The sequence below is a fragment of the Nylanderia fulva genome, unplaced genomic scaffold (assembly GCF_048542155.1).
Source record: "Nylanderia fulva isolate GAGA-0341 unplaced genomic scaffold, ASM4854215v1 Scaffold5, whole genome shotgun sequence".
Taxonomy (NCBI): Eukaryota; Metazoa; Arthropoda; class Insecta; order Hymenoptera; family Formicidae; genus Nylanderia; species Nylanderia fulva.
In genome coordinates, this window is record NW_028190587.1 from 628,745 (window position 1) to 642,826 (window position 14,082).

At 35.0% G+C, this 14,082-nt stretch overlaps 1 protein-coding gene across 1 annotated transcript in view; it reads left to right on the top strand.

The window, feature by feature from the left end:
- LOC114942058 (uncharacterized) overlaps positions 1 to 14,082 on the top strand; it is a 311,191-nt gene that overhangs the window by 206,815 nt on the left and 90,294 nt on the right. The window contains 2 exon segments of the mRNA XM_085487052.1: positions 11,563 to 11,611; positions 11,613 to 11,680. Coding sequence (XP_085343178.1) covers positions 11,563 to 11,611; positions 11,613 to 11,680 — 117 coding nt within the window.

Here is a 14,082-nt window from a genome sequence, read left to right on the forward strand (position 1 = left end):
GAAGATATGATTTTAGACTAAAAAGTCTTTTTCATAATCCGGTCCATCTCGTGATCTTTCTACGCGAGTCAGCGCGGTTCTCACATTTCGGCGATACGAGTTGGGTAAAAAAATCTGCAGACGTATACACATGTTAAATAAATGCATTAATTTTTTTAAGCCGTTTTCTCAACGTCGATTAATTTTACTTAAATTTTTCTTTCTTATTTAATCAAATTGAAAAGCTAATATTGTTAATGAAAGTTTCTAAAAGGCGTTAAAATAATAGAGGAGCGATTATGTTGTTGTTATCATGAATGTTCTTCGTAATATACCGCTTGAAAATTTTATATATTAATATATTTATTCTGCGTCTTGAGTAAATCATTTAATCAGACTACGATATTAATTTGTGATCAGAGCCAGCATTAATTTGCAAACTTTCTGTTTGTATCATAATAATACTTATCTAGGTACATGTAGATATTTATTTGTGTACGACTAACTATAGTAAAGAATTTTTTTGTTTTACTGCAATATTAATGATTGGTGCAATTTTTATTGATATGAAATACGCTATATTTCCACGTTTGTTTCTGTGCCCCTTTGTAAACAAAGTTGGATTAATTTTAATGTAACTATTAAAAAAGGAGTAGAATTAGATTCATTTAAACATTAAAAAATTTTATTTGGAATTAAATTTATATCTCTTAGCAATCAATAAATTTTAATTTGTTTGCATAATAGAAATTATTTTATTAAATTAACTCCAATTTTTTATGTTAATAAAAATTCATTTAGCCCGTGTGTGTGTGTGGTTCGATAACTTTATTTGTCATTTTATATATCATATTATTGTAAATAATGAACAATAATGTCTTAGTAGATATCACTGTTTGTAAACAATAATGTCGGGAATGCGAAATATATTTCGGTAAGTCGACGTACAGGGTTTGTCCGGAAAGTAATGCGTCGCATTTTTTTGTGACGCGACTATACATCGCAGAGCGATGGGACCGGTTGGGGAGGAAGGGGGGTACCCTTAGCTTTCCAACGGTAGGTCGCTCAATTGTTTCCATGCGCTTGGAGGGTTAGGACGGCTTATTCTGTGAACCTCTGCTTAGTGGTCGCGTCGAACTTGTGATGGAGAGAACGATAGAGCAACGCTATGCGATAAAGTTTTGCGTGAAGAACTCAAGCAACTCTGTGCAGATAATCCCAATTTCCTGAACAACGTTATCACTGGGGATGAATCATGGGTCTTTCAGTACGATCCGGAGTCAAAGAGGCAGAGTGCGGAATGGCACACGACGTCGTCGCCGCGCCAGAAGAAGGCTCGCATGAGCAAGTCCCGGGTGAAGTCAATGCTCATTGTTTTTTTTGATGCAAAGGGGATAGTGCACCATGAATTCGTACCCCCCGGCCAGACTGTCAACGCTCAATTTTACAAGGAAGTGCTTCAGAGACTGAATCACAGGATCGCCCGCGTCCGAAAGGAGATCCGCGCTTCATGGAAACTCCATCACGACAACGCGCCGGCTCACACCGCCTTTGTTATTACGGCCTACCTGACCCGGATCGGTGTGGCAACGGTGCCGCAGCCGCCCTACAGTCCCGACTTGGCCCCGGCGGACTTTTTTTTATTTCCTCGGCTGAAAAGGGAGCTCAAAGGACAACAGCTCGAGTCGGAAAAAAAGTCCGCCGGGGCCAAGTCGGGACTGTAGGGCGGCTGCGGCACCGTTGCCACACCGACTTTGAACCAGTGTTTCCATTTCCGTTCGTTCGGAACGTTCTTCTGAAAAGCAACTTAGTCGTAATTTCTGCGAATATAATTTCAGTGTTTCAAAATCGCATATCGTATAGTAAAAGAAGTTCGACGGAATTTCCCTAAAGTCAGTAAACAGTAAAACAGTTTTGTGTAAAAGTAATTTTATATATAAACTCATTATGTCAACCGAGCGCGTAACTAACAATAAGGCTTGTAAAAAAATTACAATGGAAGAGAAACTTCAAATTTTGGAGAAATTTGATCGTGGCATTTTAAGGAAAAACATTGCCACTCGTCATAATATTCCTTACAAAACTGTATGTAGAATAGTGAACCAAAGTGATAAAATACGCGAATCAGTGAATAAAGGACTGAGCGTGAAAAGAAAGTCTGTAATATCTCAAGCAAATTGTAAATATTATGAATTGGACAAACAATTACATGAATGGTGTAAAGAAAATGTACCAGGAAACGTAATTGACAAGAAGCAATGGAATAAGCTTGTTGATGAAGCATATAAAATCGCAAAAAGAGTTGGAGAATTACCAAGATGTATGAAAAGTTTTATGCGATATTTTAAAGAACGTTACGACATTAAAGTAAAGTATCACAATTCTGTTCTAACCTTGGACGAACAATTGTATGAATGGTATCAAGAGCAAGAAGAATCAGGAAACACAATTGACTGGAAGCAACTTCGTAAGGCAGCATGTGACATCGCAAAAGGTGTTGGTGAACCGTCAAATATGAAGTACTTTTTGGTTAGATTTAAAAAACGTTACGGAATTGTACTACCTAGGTTCAAAAGTGAGAAAATTTTGCAAAATTCTTTTCAAAGGGATGATGAGGCCAATCAATCTAATGCTGAGCAATTTGTTCGAAAATTCAGACAGCGATTAGAGCAGGAAAATATTAGTAAAGATAACATTTATATTATGATCGAAGCAGACTTCATATGGAGTACTTTTGTTGAGACCTTGATAGCACACGCAGCCGCAGACAAAATCCCAATGCAACAAATTGACGATTTGAAAAAGAGGATTTTAACTTTTATATTTTGCACAAATATTACTAATAGTAAGAAACTAGCTTCTATTCTGTCTGACGAAGTTGAAATTAATGAATATGAGAGTCAAAGTGTATCAGATTATTACGAGAACAGATTGCTCGTCGCTCATAAACTACAAGAAAATGTCTCAGCAGAAAATCTGGAGAAAAAATCGAACAATTTCGCATTTTGTTGCCATAATATATGGTACAATAATATATTTAAGCCAACTGTGACGATACATAAAAAGGAGAAGAATATAGCTGGCAAAGTGCTTTTACTAGTTGACGATAGCACACGACGCATATTTTCGAAAAAAATTACTCACGATGATGGTTTCGAAGTAGTATTCTTTCCGATAAACTTGTTTAATAAACAATTCTGCTCAGATATTATGAAGAAAATGGACCAAATATGTCATGAATGCTTATTGGAAGATGTACAGAAGAAAAATTCTGTTTCTAAAATTAATTTTAATACAGAAAATTATTTAAATTGGTGTATTAATATACTCTGTGAAACATGGGTAAACGTCGCGCCGGGTGAAATAGAAGAATTGTGGAGACGATTTTTAAGACAAGATTGCTAAACACAAGAAGGTATTTTAACATTAACTTCTGTCACTTCACAAAAGTTAATTAAGTCTGCAGGAAAAGTCATCGTTTCTGACGAAAGATCGATTACTTATTCCTTGCGCAGAAGGCGATAAAGGAGAATATCACCAACAAGAAGAAACTATTGAAGACACTAAAAACAAATAAAAACAGAAAAGGAAGACACTCAGAAATATCTCTTGGCAATTTAGAATAAATAGTTAATAATAGCTGAAGAAGTTCTTATATAGATGACTTCAAATGAAATATTAAACAAAATACTTAGTTCTGATAGAGAAAATTGTAGAAGAGGAACTTTAAGTATTGCAGAAATCTTGTATTTTTGTATGTAAAATTTGCATTATTAGTATTATTATTACGATGTTCACTTATCAAGACGTGCATACAATTTTATGTAGCTAAGGAAATAAGTTACATTTCTCATAATTTATATATTCGTTGACAAACTTTTCGGTAAGGAATGTTTAAAACAAAAATAGTTTCTCAAAACATTTAAATCATTTTCTCGGCTCTGTAATTACTCAGAACAGCGATTGTGTGAATTGAAAATTATGTTTTTATTATAATTATACGTATTGAGAAATGCAGTACCTAGAAGTTTCAAAATTTATGGAATGCTTAAAAATTATATTTGAAAAAATTTATATTCTATGCTCGAAGATTCAATTGGTGAAATCAAACATCAGAGGATGGCATGCAAAAAAATTCGAGGTGCTTATTTTTTTTTTCTTACAATTAGATATATGTTCATTGTGAGATATCATTGTGTGTATATGTTTAAAGTGAGTATTTGTTACTATTATTTTTTTATTATGTGTATTTGTATGTGTACATGTATATATTTGTGCATATAAATATATCAGTTGAATTGTATTTGTGTTTTAATTGTCAGTAGATCTAAATGGTTGCTGATTAATTTAAGTATATTAATTGCGTTTGACGTTGTTTTACTTTTTTATTCTATGATTGAATTTAACAGTTTCTTAAATATTGAAGTAAAAGTAAAAATGTATATAATTACTTTATAAACAATACATAACTTTTGATTTAGAATTAAAATACATAACGAGTAATGTATTTATTGTTATTAAAATATATTCGAACAAGGTATAAAAAATTCTAGCTGATTTTCTTAGAAAAGTATAATAATTAGTAAATATATTTATTATACAATTATATTCTATTAGTTTTCATAATATTGATCATGAAACAAAGCAAACTAAAGAATTTAAACTTTAGATTTCTTTATTAGTATCTGTATCTGTTTCTTCATCCTCTTTTTAATCATCTCCTATTGATGAAGTATATTAGCAACCGGTTAAAGGTTTCCCAAAAAAGCTATTATGATACATTAATATCATTTCACAAGACCGTCTACGTGCTCGTGAAATATTGAGAAAGATGACATCTGTCAATGTTGTTATTTTTATTTTTGCGGCTTGACATCTAAGGCAATATCGATCGACATTATCTGGCTATGTATATCTTTTCTTTTAACTTATCTCGTTAATCCACTTTTTCACTCGTTTCTGCGGTTGTTTTGTTTGTTTTCCTCCTAAAGGAAATATATTCTCAAATTTTTTGAAGAGCTAGCTATTTGAAGAAAGGGGTTTATGTTCATTTATTCGCTTGAAGAGGATATGATATATTATAAGAGTAAAAAGTCTTTTTCATAATCCGGTCCATCTCGTGATTTTTTTACGCGAGTCAGCGCTGTTCTCAGCTTTCGGCGATACGAGTTGGGTAAAAAAATCTGCAGACGTATACACATGTTAGATAAATGCATTAATTTTTTTAAGCCGCTTTCTCAACGTCGATTAATTTTGCTTAAATTTTTCTTTTTTTTCTAATCAAATTGAAAAGCCAACATCGTTAATGGATGTTACTAAAAGGCGTTAAAATAATAGAAGAGCGATTAGTTTATTGTTATCATGAATGTTTTTCGTACTATACCGCTTAAAAATTTTACATGTTAATATATTTAATTTATTATAAAATATTTCGTTACTTTTACACACTATCGCAACTTGCGTAGGCGGATGGGCGGCGCTATTCTCTCTTTTGAACGGCGCGGGATTAGTTGCGGCTATGTATCGCGCTGCGAGGTCAATAAGATTCACCCTGGATTTTGCCAATAAACCGTGATGCGCTTGAAAAGAAATCTCATATCGCGTAGACCGGAAGTCGTCGCAGATGAGCGGGATTGGTGGCAAACGATCGGCAAGGAAAAAAGATCCAACTCGCAGCTCGGTGAATTGAATTACCTTCTATCGAGAGATCGTTAACGTTTAATTCATTGCGGCATCGAGAATCGATTGAAAATGGCAAAAATAGCACAGCACGAACATCATCGATCTTTGTGTTTGCTCTTGTTATACAGTTCATTGACACAGTTGCGAACTATAATATTCAACACAATGTAGACTAGGTATGTCTAAAGACTTTTACATAATATACATTATGCAATACGATTACTTTATAGAACATAGGTTAGGTTAAAGGAGAGCGCTTGTGTGCTGGTGATTGGCACGGTAGCCACTTTCGACAATATTATTGCTCTCATTCGCGAAATAAACATAAAAAAAATAAATAATATAATTATAATTATTCATCATGCTCTTAGATTTCTAGTTATTCATGCACGATTAATATGTTAATAATTAAATGGAATATTTAATTAATTAACAAATATATGCACATCAGAGTAAATTATTGAAAAGTTTGGTTAACTGAGCATTCATGTAGGATAAAAATAATGAGCCTCATAAAAATAACGAATTTTATGTTCCGCTACAGGGTTAATGCGCTGAGAGTGCGAGGTCGTTCCGCAACAGTTGGTAATGTTTCGTACATTGGTTATCGGTTTTACGATCGTTTGAGAAGTACCCCGTGATCTCATTTTTTCTCCTCCGGGGAAGAATTATTTGCCATTCCGGATGTTCCGCTTATCACTGGCAGAGATAAAAATTTCAACGCATATATATAACCTCGGGTAATTCATAAAGATTACCACCAGCTCGGCCCTTATACGCGTAACGCATTCGAAAGCATTTTATGATTTTCGTGTCTTGAGATATATACATACGCAGAGGGAACATGGTTCTTTATAACAGGGATTACTGTAAGTCATTCTTCCTTATGTCGACAAATAAACAAGCTGAGACAGTTGAGTGTTTACTTAAGGTGGTTTAAATATACTGTTCGACCTACTTCATGCCCATGCCAGATGTAACGCTATACCTACAAAAACAGGTAGATAATTTTAAAAATAAAGGAATTTTTTAAACATGATTTTATATAGACAAATAATATCAGATATTTAATTTTAAATTATTTAATATTTTTACTAAATTTGTAATTTTGTAAAAAAACAATTGCGCGTGTAATTTTTCTATTTTAATATTTTAAACGCGAAGAAAATGCAATTTATTGAAATTAAGAGATGTTTGCAACAGAGAGAAGAGTATTATAAAGTTCAAAAGAATAATGACGTCTTACGCTAAATATTTATTACACGCATAATGCTCAAGCGACGCATTAATTTCAATCGATTAAGCTTGGTAGTTCAAGGAGAAAAAATGTATACCATTAATAAATTGCAAATAAGTCTATCTCGCAAAAACACGAGGCGCTCATAGGCTTACGTAAGCTATTATATAATAGTGTATCATGGTACACATAGTATATATACATCGGTAACTGATCCCTGCGGGCAAATAAAGCAGACGGGCGGTCGCGAATAACAAGCGAAAAGAGGAGACACACCAACACGACCTGGTCATTTGACAGATCCCCTCGTCATACATCAGAATGTCGGTTTGTGCGCAGTCGTTTTACCGCTCGGTTGTTAGGTATTACACAACGACTCCGGCCGTGGAGTCCGTCGTAACCTTTTTCTTCGGTGACACGTCACCTCTGACTTTTGCATCGCGACGTGACTCCTCGAGCAAGGAGCAGCGTATGTAGATACGTGCTCGCGCGTAATCGCGACGCGAAACGACCTAATCTGCACGCGGTTGCATATCTGCTAACGCGCTCGCATGCAGCGGGACACGTATCTCTCTTCCACTGGAAATTTTTTATCCGGCACCGAGACCCCGTTACGTTTCCTCTTTCTACTCGTGGAAACGTCGGGTCGAAAAGGGAAATACGAGAAATATATGTACGCACACACGATCGTGATTACTGCGCGTGTTTCTGCAGATAACAGAAATGTCAGCGACTGTCAGTATAGTAACAGTAGCGATGGCAGCTGTACTCTTTGCGAACTACTTCTATTTTATTATCAGCTATCGCTTCTTTGTACAAGTACGGTGTTGAAACTTTTCGTTTGTAACTTTCTCGCGAATTCTCCTGTCAAGGCTGAGAGGTCTAAACATCAGACACCCGGTGTATCGGTTAATCTTACGGTATTCATTTTAAAAACTCGACACAGACTGACGTAGAAACTTTTTGTATCCATTCGGCAGCGAGAAAAAAAAGAAATCTATTTAATCTATACTATATTAACTTTGGCTCCTCTTTAGCCTGAAGTATTAAATTATATCGCTCAAAATGTAATCTTGTTTTTGAATAACATTAATTTTTATACACGCGCGGACACATCTGATAACAGAGACAACGAATATACATTCGCACGCATTGTGATGTAAACTGACGAGTTCGCAAGCTTTCACGCGGATTTATTCTCTTCGCGCGATTTTCTTATAAACGGATCACGCTAGTTGACCTCCGGCCATAATTACGTGGAGGTCAAAGCTTTAATGGCTTGGCCTACGCAATTGTTCTCGAGGATACAGCGTGCGTAAATAAGCAACGACTCGACCCTGACGCAGACAGCCTCTTGTTCGGTGACCATGCGGTTGGTCCAGCATGGTTCATAGACCAACGACCGTGACGCTCACTTAAAGCTTACCCGCACGTATCCCTCGATAGAATGCCGTGTATGCTCTTTTTGTAAAATGCAAATCCCCTTGCATACGAGGGAGAGACCGTGACGTGTGAACAGGATCGCGGAGAACTTTGCAGAGTGCATTTTGGTGAGAATATGCTTACAGTCGATTCACTTATTAGAAAATTGTTTTTTTTAGACAACTGTTGTGTAAAGGATAATATAGATGATTGTTCATAATTTTATGATATTCGAAGATAAAGATATTTAAATTGTGGGAATTATAATATACATTGCATATATAATGGCATTACACAATATTTAAGTTTTTTTATTAGTATATTAAAAAGCCTAAACTGAATATCTAATTAAAGATAAATATTAATATTTTTTTCTTTTATTTGTGTAATTTTCGTAAATGTAAATTATGTAAAAAAAATATTATTGTATAAGTATTAAAAAAATTGTAATATAGTGATTTTTTAAATATTCTTCCTACATTATAATTTTTTATATTTATTCCATAATATCTCGAAATATAGCATTATTATATCGTACGTACAGATTACCAACAATTATGTGTAAATGGCGCAATCATTACTTGTCGAGCGAATAATTTGTTGACTATGTGGTGATCTTTATCTCATTTATGAACACGCGTCAGAATTCTGTTTTTTCATCGCCTTAGGCACGGGCGTCTCCCGCGTTCCTTTTCGTTCTGATTCCCAGACTTTCATTTCAAAGGAAGATCGATATCGACTTCCTCAAGGGAATGCAAAAGCATATCGGATTCATCGTTCATCTTCGCCAAAAGAAAATAGAACTGTTTAATTTTAATTTTAACTGCCCTTTAAATATCATTCAGAAGCGGAAAAGTACGCGTGAAATATCAATCATATTTTATATTTTAGAAATATATATAAATATGAAAGTAATCCAAATCTACATATCTATAATGCGATACTACTTTTTTTTTTATTTAAGAACATTATCTAGATATAAATATTAAAAAAAAGAGTATAATTTTTATTTTTATTTTTGCGCAATTTATTTTCAAATCTCTATTGCCTTTTTTACATAAAAATTTATGTATACATACATTTTAAATATATTTGATTTATTATTAATCGTAGTTTATTATGAAATTTAGTTTTTTCAGTTATTACTTTAATCGCAAAAATATTTTTAATATCGATATGCTCCAAGTTACTTTGAAAAAAAAACGCATTCTTATTAAATAAATATCAGAAAAATGCAAGACTGATATTGGACGAGTGCATTGTGCAAGACTTGGACGACAAGTATAGGTGTACATGTGTATGTATAAGATGTCTCGTGCGAGAATTGTCGTAAATGTCTTCATCCGTAAGATATGAGATGCCGTAGGCGTTCGCGAGCGCGCAGACCTTCGTGTGGACACTACTTTCGGATGTGTTAACTCTATAGAAAGAGTCCACTGAGTGAGTAAAGGTGGGATAGAAGCGATATGGCATTCCGTATCGAGATACTTGAAAGCGAAATTCGCGAAACGATATAGTTTTCTTGAAGATTTTTTCGGGGATAAGTGTGCACGAAACAAGTCACTCCTTTTTTCGAATATCGAATTTATATGTGTTAATGTTAATATTCATAAGCAGAATTCATAAAATGAATAAGGCGACTTGCGATTCTTTTAAAATTGAGCTGGCGGGTCGAATATTAAAAATATATTTAAATGGCACAGCCTTGTCTTGTGAACATACGATTCCTATTTTAAAGCGAAATTTATAGCTCATTATGCTAAAATATGATTGATTTTTAACTTTATTTGGTTTTTATTTGAGTTTTATTAATCAGTGTTTTTTTTATACACTGAAAGCCTTGCGATGTTATTAAAATTAATTCTTCGAAATATTTGACATTTTAGTATTATGTCATCCAATTTTCTTTTGCAATTACCATCCATATAATTTGCGTACACTTTGCCGCGTCAGACGCAATCGACTTTTCTCGTACGAGATGTACGAGATGCATACGCTTAGCTAGCTATCTCGTCTCCTAGATATATTCCCGAAGCGGTGAAATTCCAACGAGACTCAGAGTTTAGAGTCCTCGTTGCGTGTTGGCGTTGCACGTGGGTTGGGCACCACGTTTAGCTCCCCAACACAATGATATATCCTGAGCCGCGTATACGAGAATAGGTCGAGACCCCGGTGTGTCAGAGGTGAAGCCGCACCCTGCATTGTGTCCTGCCCACGTGACCGTCATGCAAGTCGTCATTCGTGTCAGCGTGAATCTGCGACCGTAAAGATTTCGACGCCCAAACCTTCCAAGTCGGAATAGAAAATGTATATATTACGTTTTAATTAAAGTTTTAATTAAGATCATATATGTATACGAATTGTCAGGAGAATGTTTTTTATTTATACTGCTTATATAGGTACTATTATTATACATTTAATACAACTTTGTTGTGCTTTGCAATAATATATTGTTAGAAAGGAAAAAAGAGTTTGAAAAGTGGCGTATATTTATCAGTCAGTGACACGAGACGCTAGATCATAGACAAAATCCTAGATAAATATATCATTCGATGTAATAGTTGTATTAACTTAATTATCTTGGTTATTGATTATAATTCGACCGCGTCAGAAGCGAGCTACACCCTGCATTGTATCGCCTACGCAATTTCTCGTATCAAGCATGTCTGAATAGATATATTGTTTTAAGCATCGCAAAGGTTGCGGCTTATGTTATATATTACTACTTTTCGTTCTATTTATTGGATTGCGCGTCTATAAAGACTTATTTATCAGTCAATCGCTTTAGCCTTGCTTTTTTATACGAGAATCACCTTTGAAATTATGTAAAAGGCCAAGAACGTTACTCTATTATAGTGTTGATCTTATTAAATAAGGAGATAATACGTATGCAGTCATCATCTTTATTAATTTCATAAGAGATGTCTATTATTTGTCTTCTTATTTTTTTTCTTTTATTAACGCCAGATTCAATCTGTGTGCGACATTTATAAAATACATTGCCTTTTGAAAATGGTTTTTTTCAATCCTTTTTTTTCACGCACATCTTTTATGCAAGAATTCTATTTTTTTCACAAATTTCATCGACAATTTGACTTGAAATAAAATAAGGAATAAGAGAATGATAAAATTTTCTAATAATTTTTTGTTTCGTAGAAGAATCACAAAATATACACTTTTAATATTTGATATGAGAAGACACGAACCCTACTTTAATCGACATATGTTTGTTTTTGTTTCAGGTAAGCAGAATGTTTTGTGTTTGCGAGACCCGAGAGACATGTGCTCGCTGCCTCTCGTGGAAATCGTGGCTAAAGTATATATACATTCACTATGATCCGATTGCATCGACAAAGTTCGGTAATGTATACATTGATGGCCATATTTCTGTCTCTCGAATCGTTACATTGTCGGCCGCGTACCCCGAGGAATTCTCACACTTTGGTATCGTCTCGCGATTACGAAGAAATCTAAACTGAAACTCCGTCCGCTGAAAGTGCAGCGCCTAAAGACACGTAGGTTAAAGATTTACGAGAGCGTTGACCTTTCGCGTTTTAACACGGTTGTTCCGCGGTTCGTCTCTTTTTTTTTCAACGCATTTTCACACATGTTTGCTCGTGAAATATGACGGTGAAAGATTCTACAGATATAATTAATTCAGTAATCCATGATATTAATATCGCGACTTCTGAATATATACATATAATTGCAGATGCATTATATTATATATAAAATTGAAAAAGGGAAGACGCAAAATTAATATATTCTCGAGGCGCATTAAATGTTAGATCGGTAGCACACGATAATTACCTAATTAGAAAGGATTCATAGCTAAAGGGTCAAGATTAAATACGTGAGACGCTTTCAATCGCATCCCTATTATACAGTTGTTCCAAAACATTTGATATGTTTGGTCGCAACGCTAATTACCACAAAGGCGATGTGAGCCAATTATCTGCGAAAGTTATAAGCCACGACAACGTATCATTAATATCGCGTTTCAATGCATTCCATCGTTACGAGCCGCGAATCGAGGGACCGACAACCAGATCGATCGGTGAGCCCCGGCACGTCTCGGTCGTCTCGATCGTCAGAATTTATTGAAGCGCTAACCTTTCGTGTTTTCACTTTGCTCTCTCTTTCTTTCTCTCTTACCGTCTCCTTCTCGACGAGTACGATTCTCGTCAAAAGAGGCATTTTTTTAAATTTATTTTCTCTGTCATCCACCTTCCTCGCGTATAAAGACTTTTTCAGGACGACAATTATATCCAATAATCCGCAGAGAATATAGTGTCTCTATCAACAAATTGGATTCGCGAGAAAGCTGCGCAATAAATTCTCGGAATACAACGAAAGAAAGAGATATTTTGTAAATACTAAGCTAGTAATTAGAAAAAAACTAACTATTTTAAATATTTTTATTTTTATATTTATATATAGAGATAAAGGAGACATTTGACAAATTCTTTAAAATTTTGCATTTGGTTTTCAATATTTTTCGGGCGTTTGAAAAAAAGCAACAGTCTGATTTCTGTTTCTCGGTTTCCTCATTTTAATCACTTATGATAACAAAGTCGAGACACCAACGTCACCCAGTGCAAACGACACCTCTCAAGTCGCGATAAAGATGTAAATCTCTATGTAAGCGAGGAGAAGTACGAGCGCAGCAGCGGCTGCTATTAATTCATGCATGCATTGTTATGTGTCAAGGCGCGCGTTGTATCTGTCGGCAGATCATCGTGACGAGATAAGCGAGCGAAAACGTTTCTCCTCTCGATCGGTAGCCTCCGCTCGCAAAGTCGCAGAGGACGAAGGTGGTAGGAAACGCAAATAAGGTATGGTTGCGCAATGAAAAAGTCTTCCCACCGGAAAGATTAATCGTCCGCGTCAAAGAGACATAATATATTAATTTCTTTAATTTTTAGAATAGAGAGACTTAGCAGAGATTAGTCAAAAAATTCACAAATTTGTATATATTTCTGAAAAATTATCTTTTTTCTTATTTTAATCAACTATTAGAAAATTATTCAAAATAATTTAATACACTAACCAGTTATTTTTCACAATTTAAAATAAATGTTGATTCACACGTTCAACTCGATTTATCTGTTTAACAATCGGCTTTGGCATCAAACGCTACTCTTTTCCTCGCATCCGCGTTCTGGCAATAAATTCCACACTGTTGGGCCTTGGAACGCGGTTAATGCGGCCCGATGCACCGATACAATGGACGAATCGGCAAATCTCTCGTTACGGCGGAGAACCGTGCATACGAAGGCCGGCAATTTGTCGCGTAATGCGCGATATCAACGATCTCGAGGTCGCGATCACCGTGGCCGTCGCGTCAGACACGCGGTAACACGTGTTTGGCTTCTAGTTAGAATTTAATTGCTCAGTCTCTCGTTTGAGACCGTCTGGAGAATCTCCGCAATTTTTCTTGTTCGCGTCGAGAGAGAACGATCGCTAATCATCCTTCGTCTCTTTTGCATTGATTAATACCAATTACTTTTATCTCATCGGAAATATGAATGACAGAATCATGAAGTGATTTACAGTCTATAAATAATTGTAAAATCTCTCTTTAATGTCTTTTTATTATTAGAGTTGATTTCATATCGATTTTGCGCGAGATCATTTTATGTAAGTGATCGATGTATTCTGGTAGAAATATCGATTCTTGATATCAGAACGTGACTGTATTCCTGTATCTTGATAAAACGTCTGCTATATCATCTATAATGAGCCCACTTACGTCATCGCAA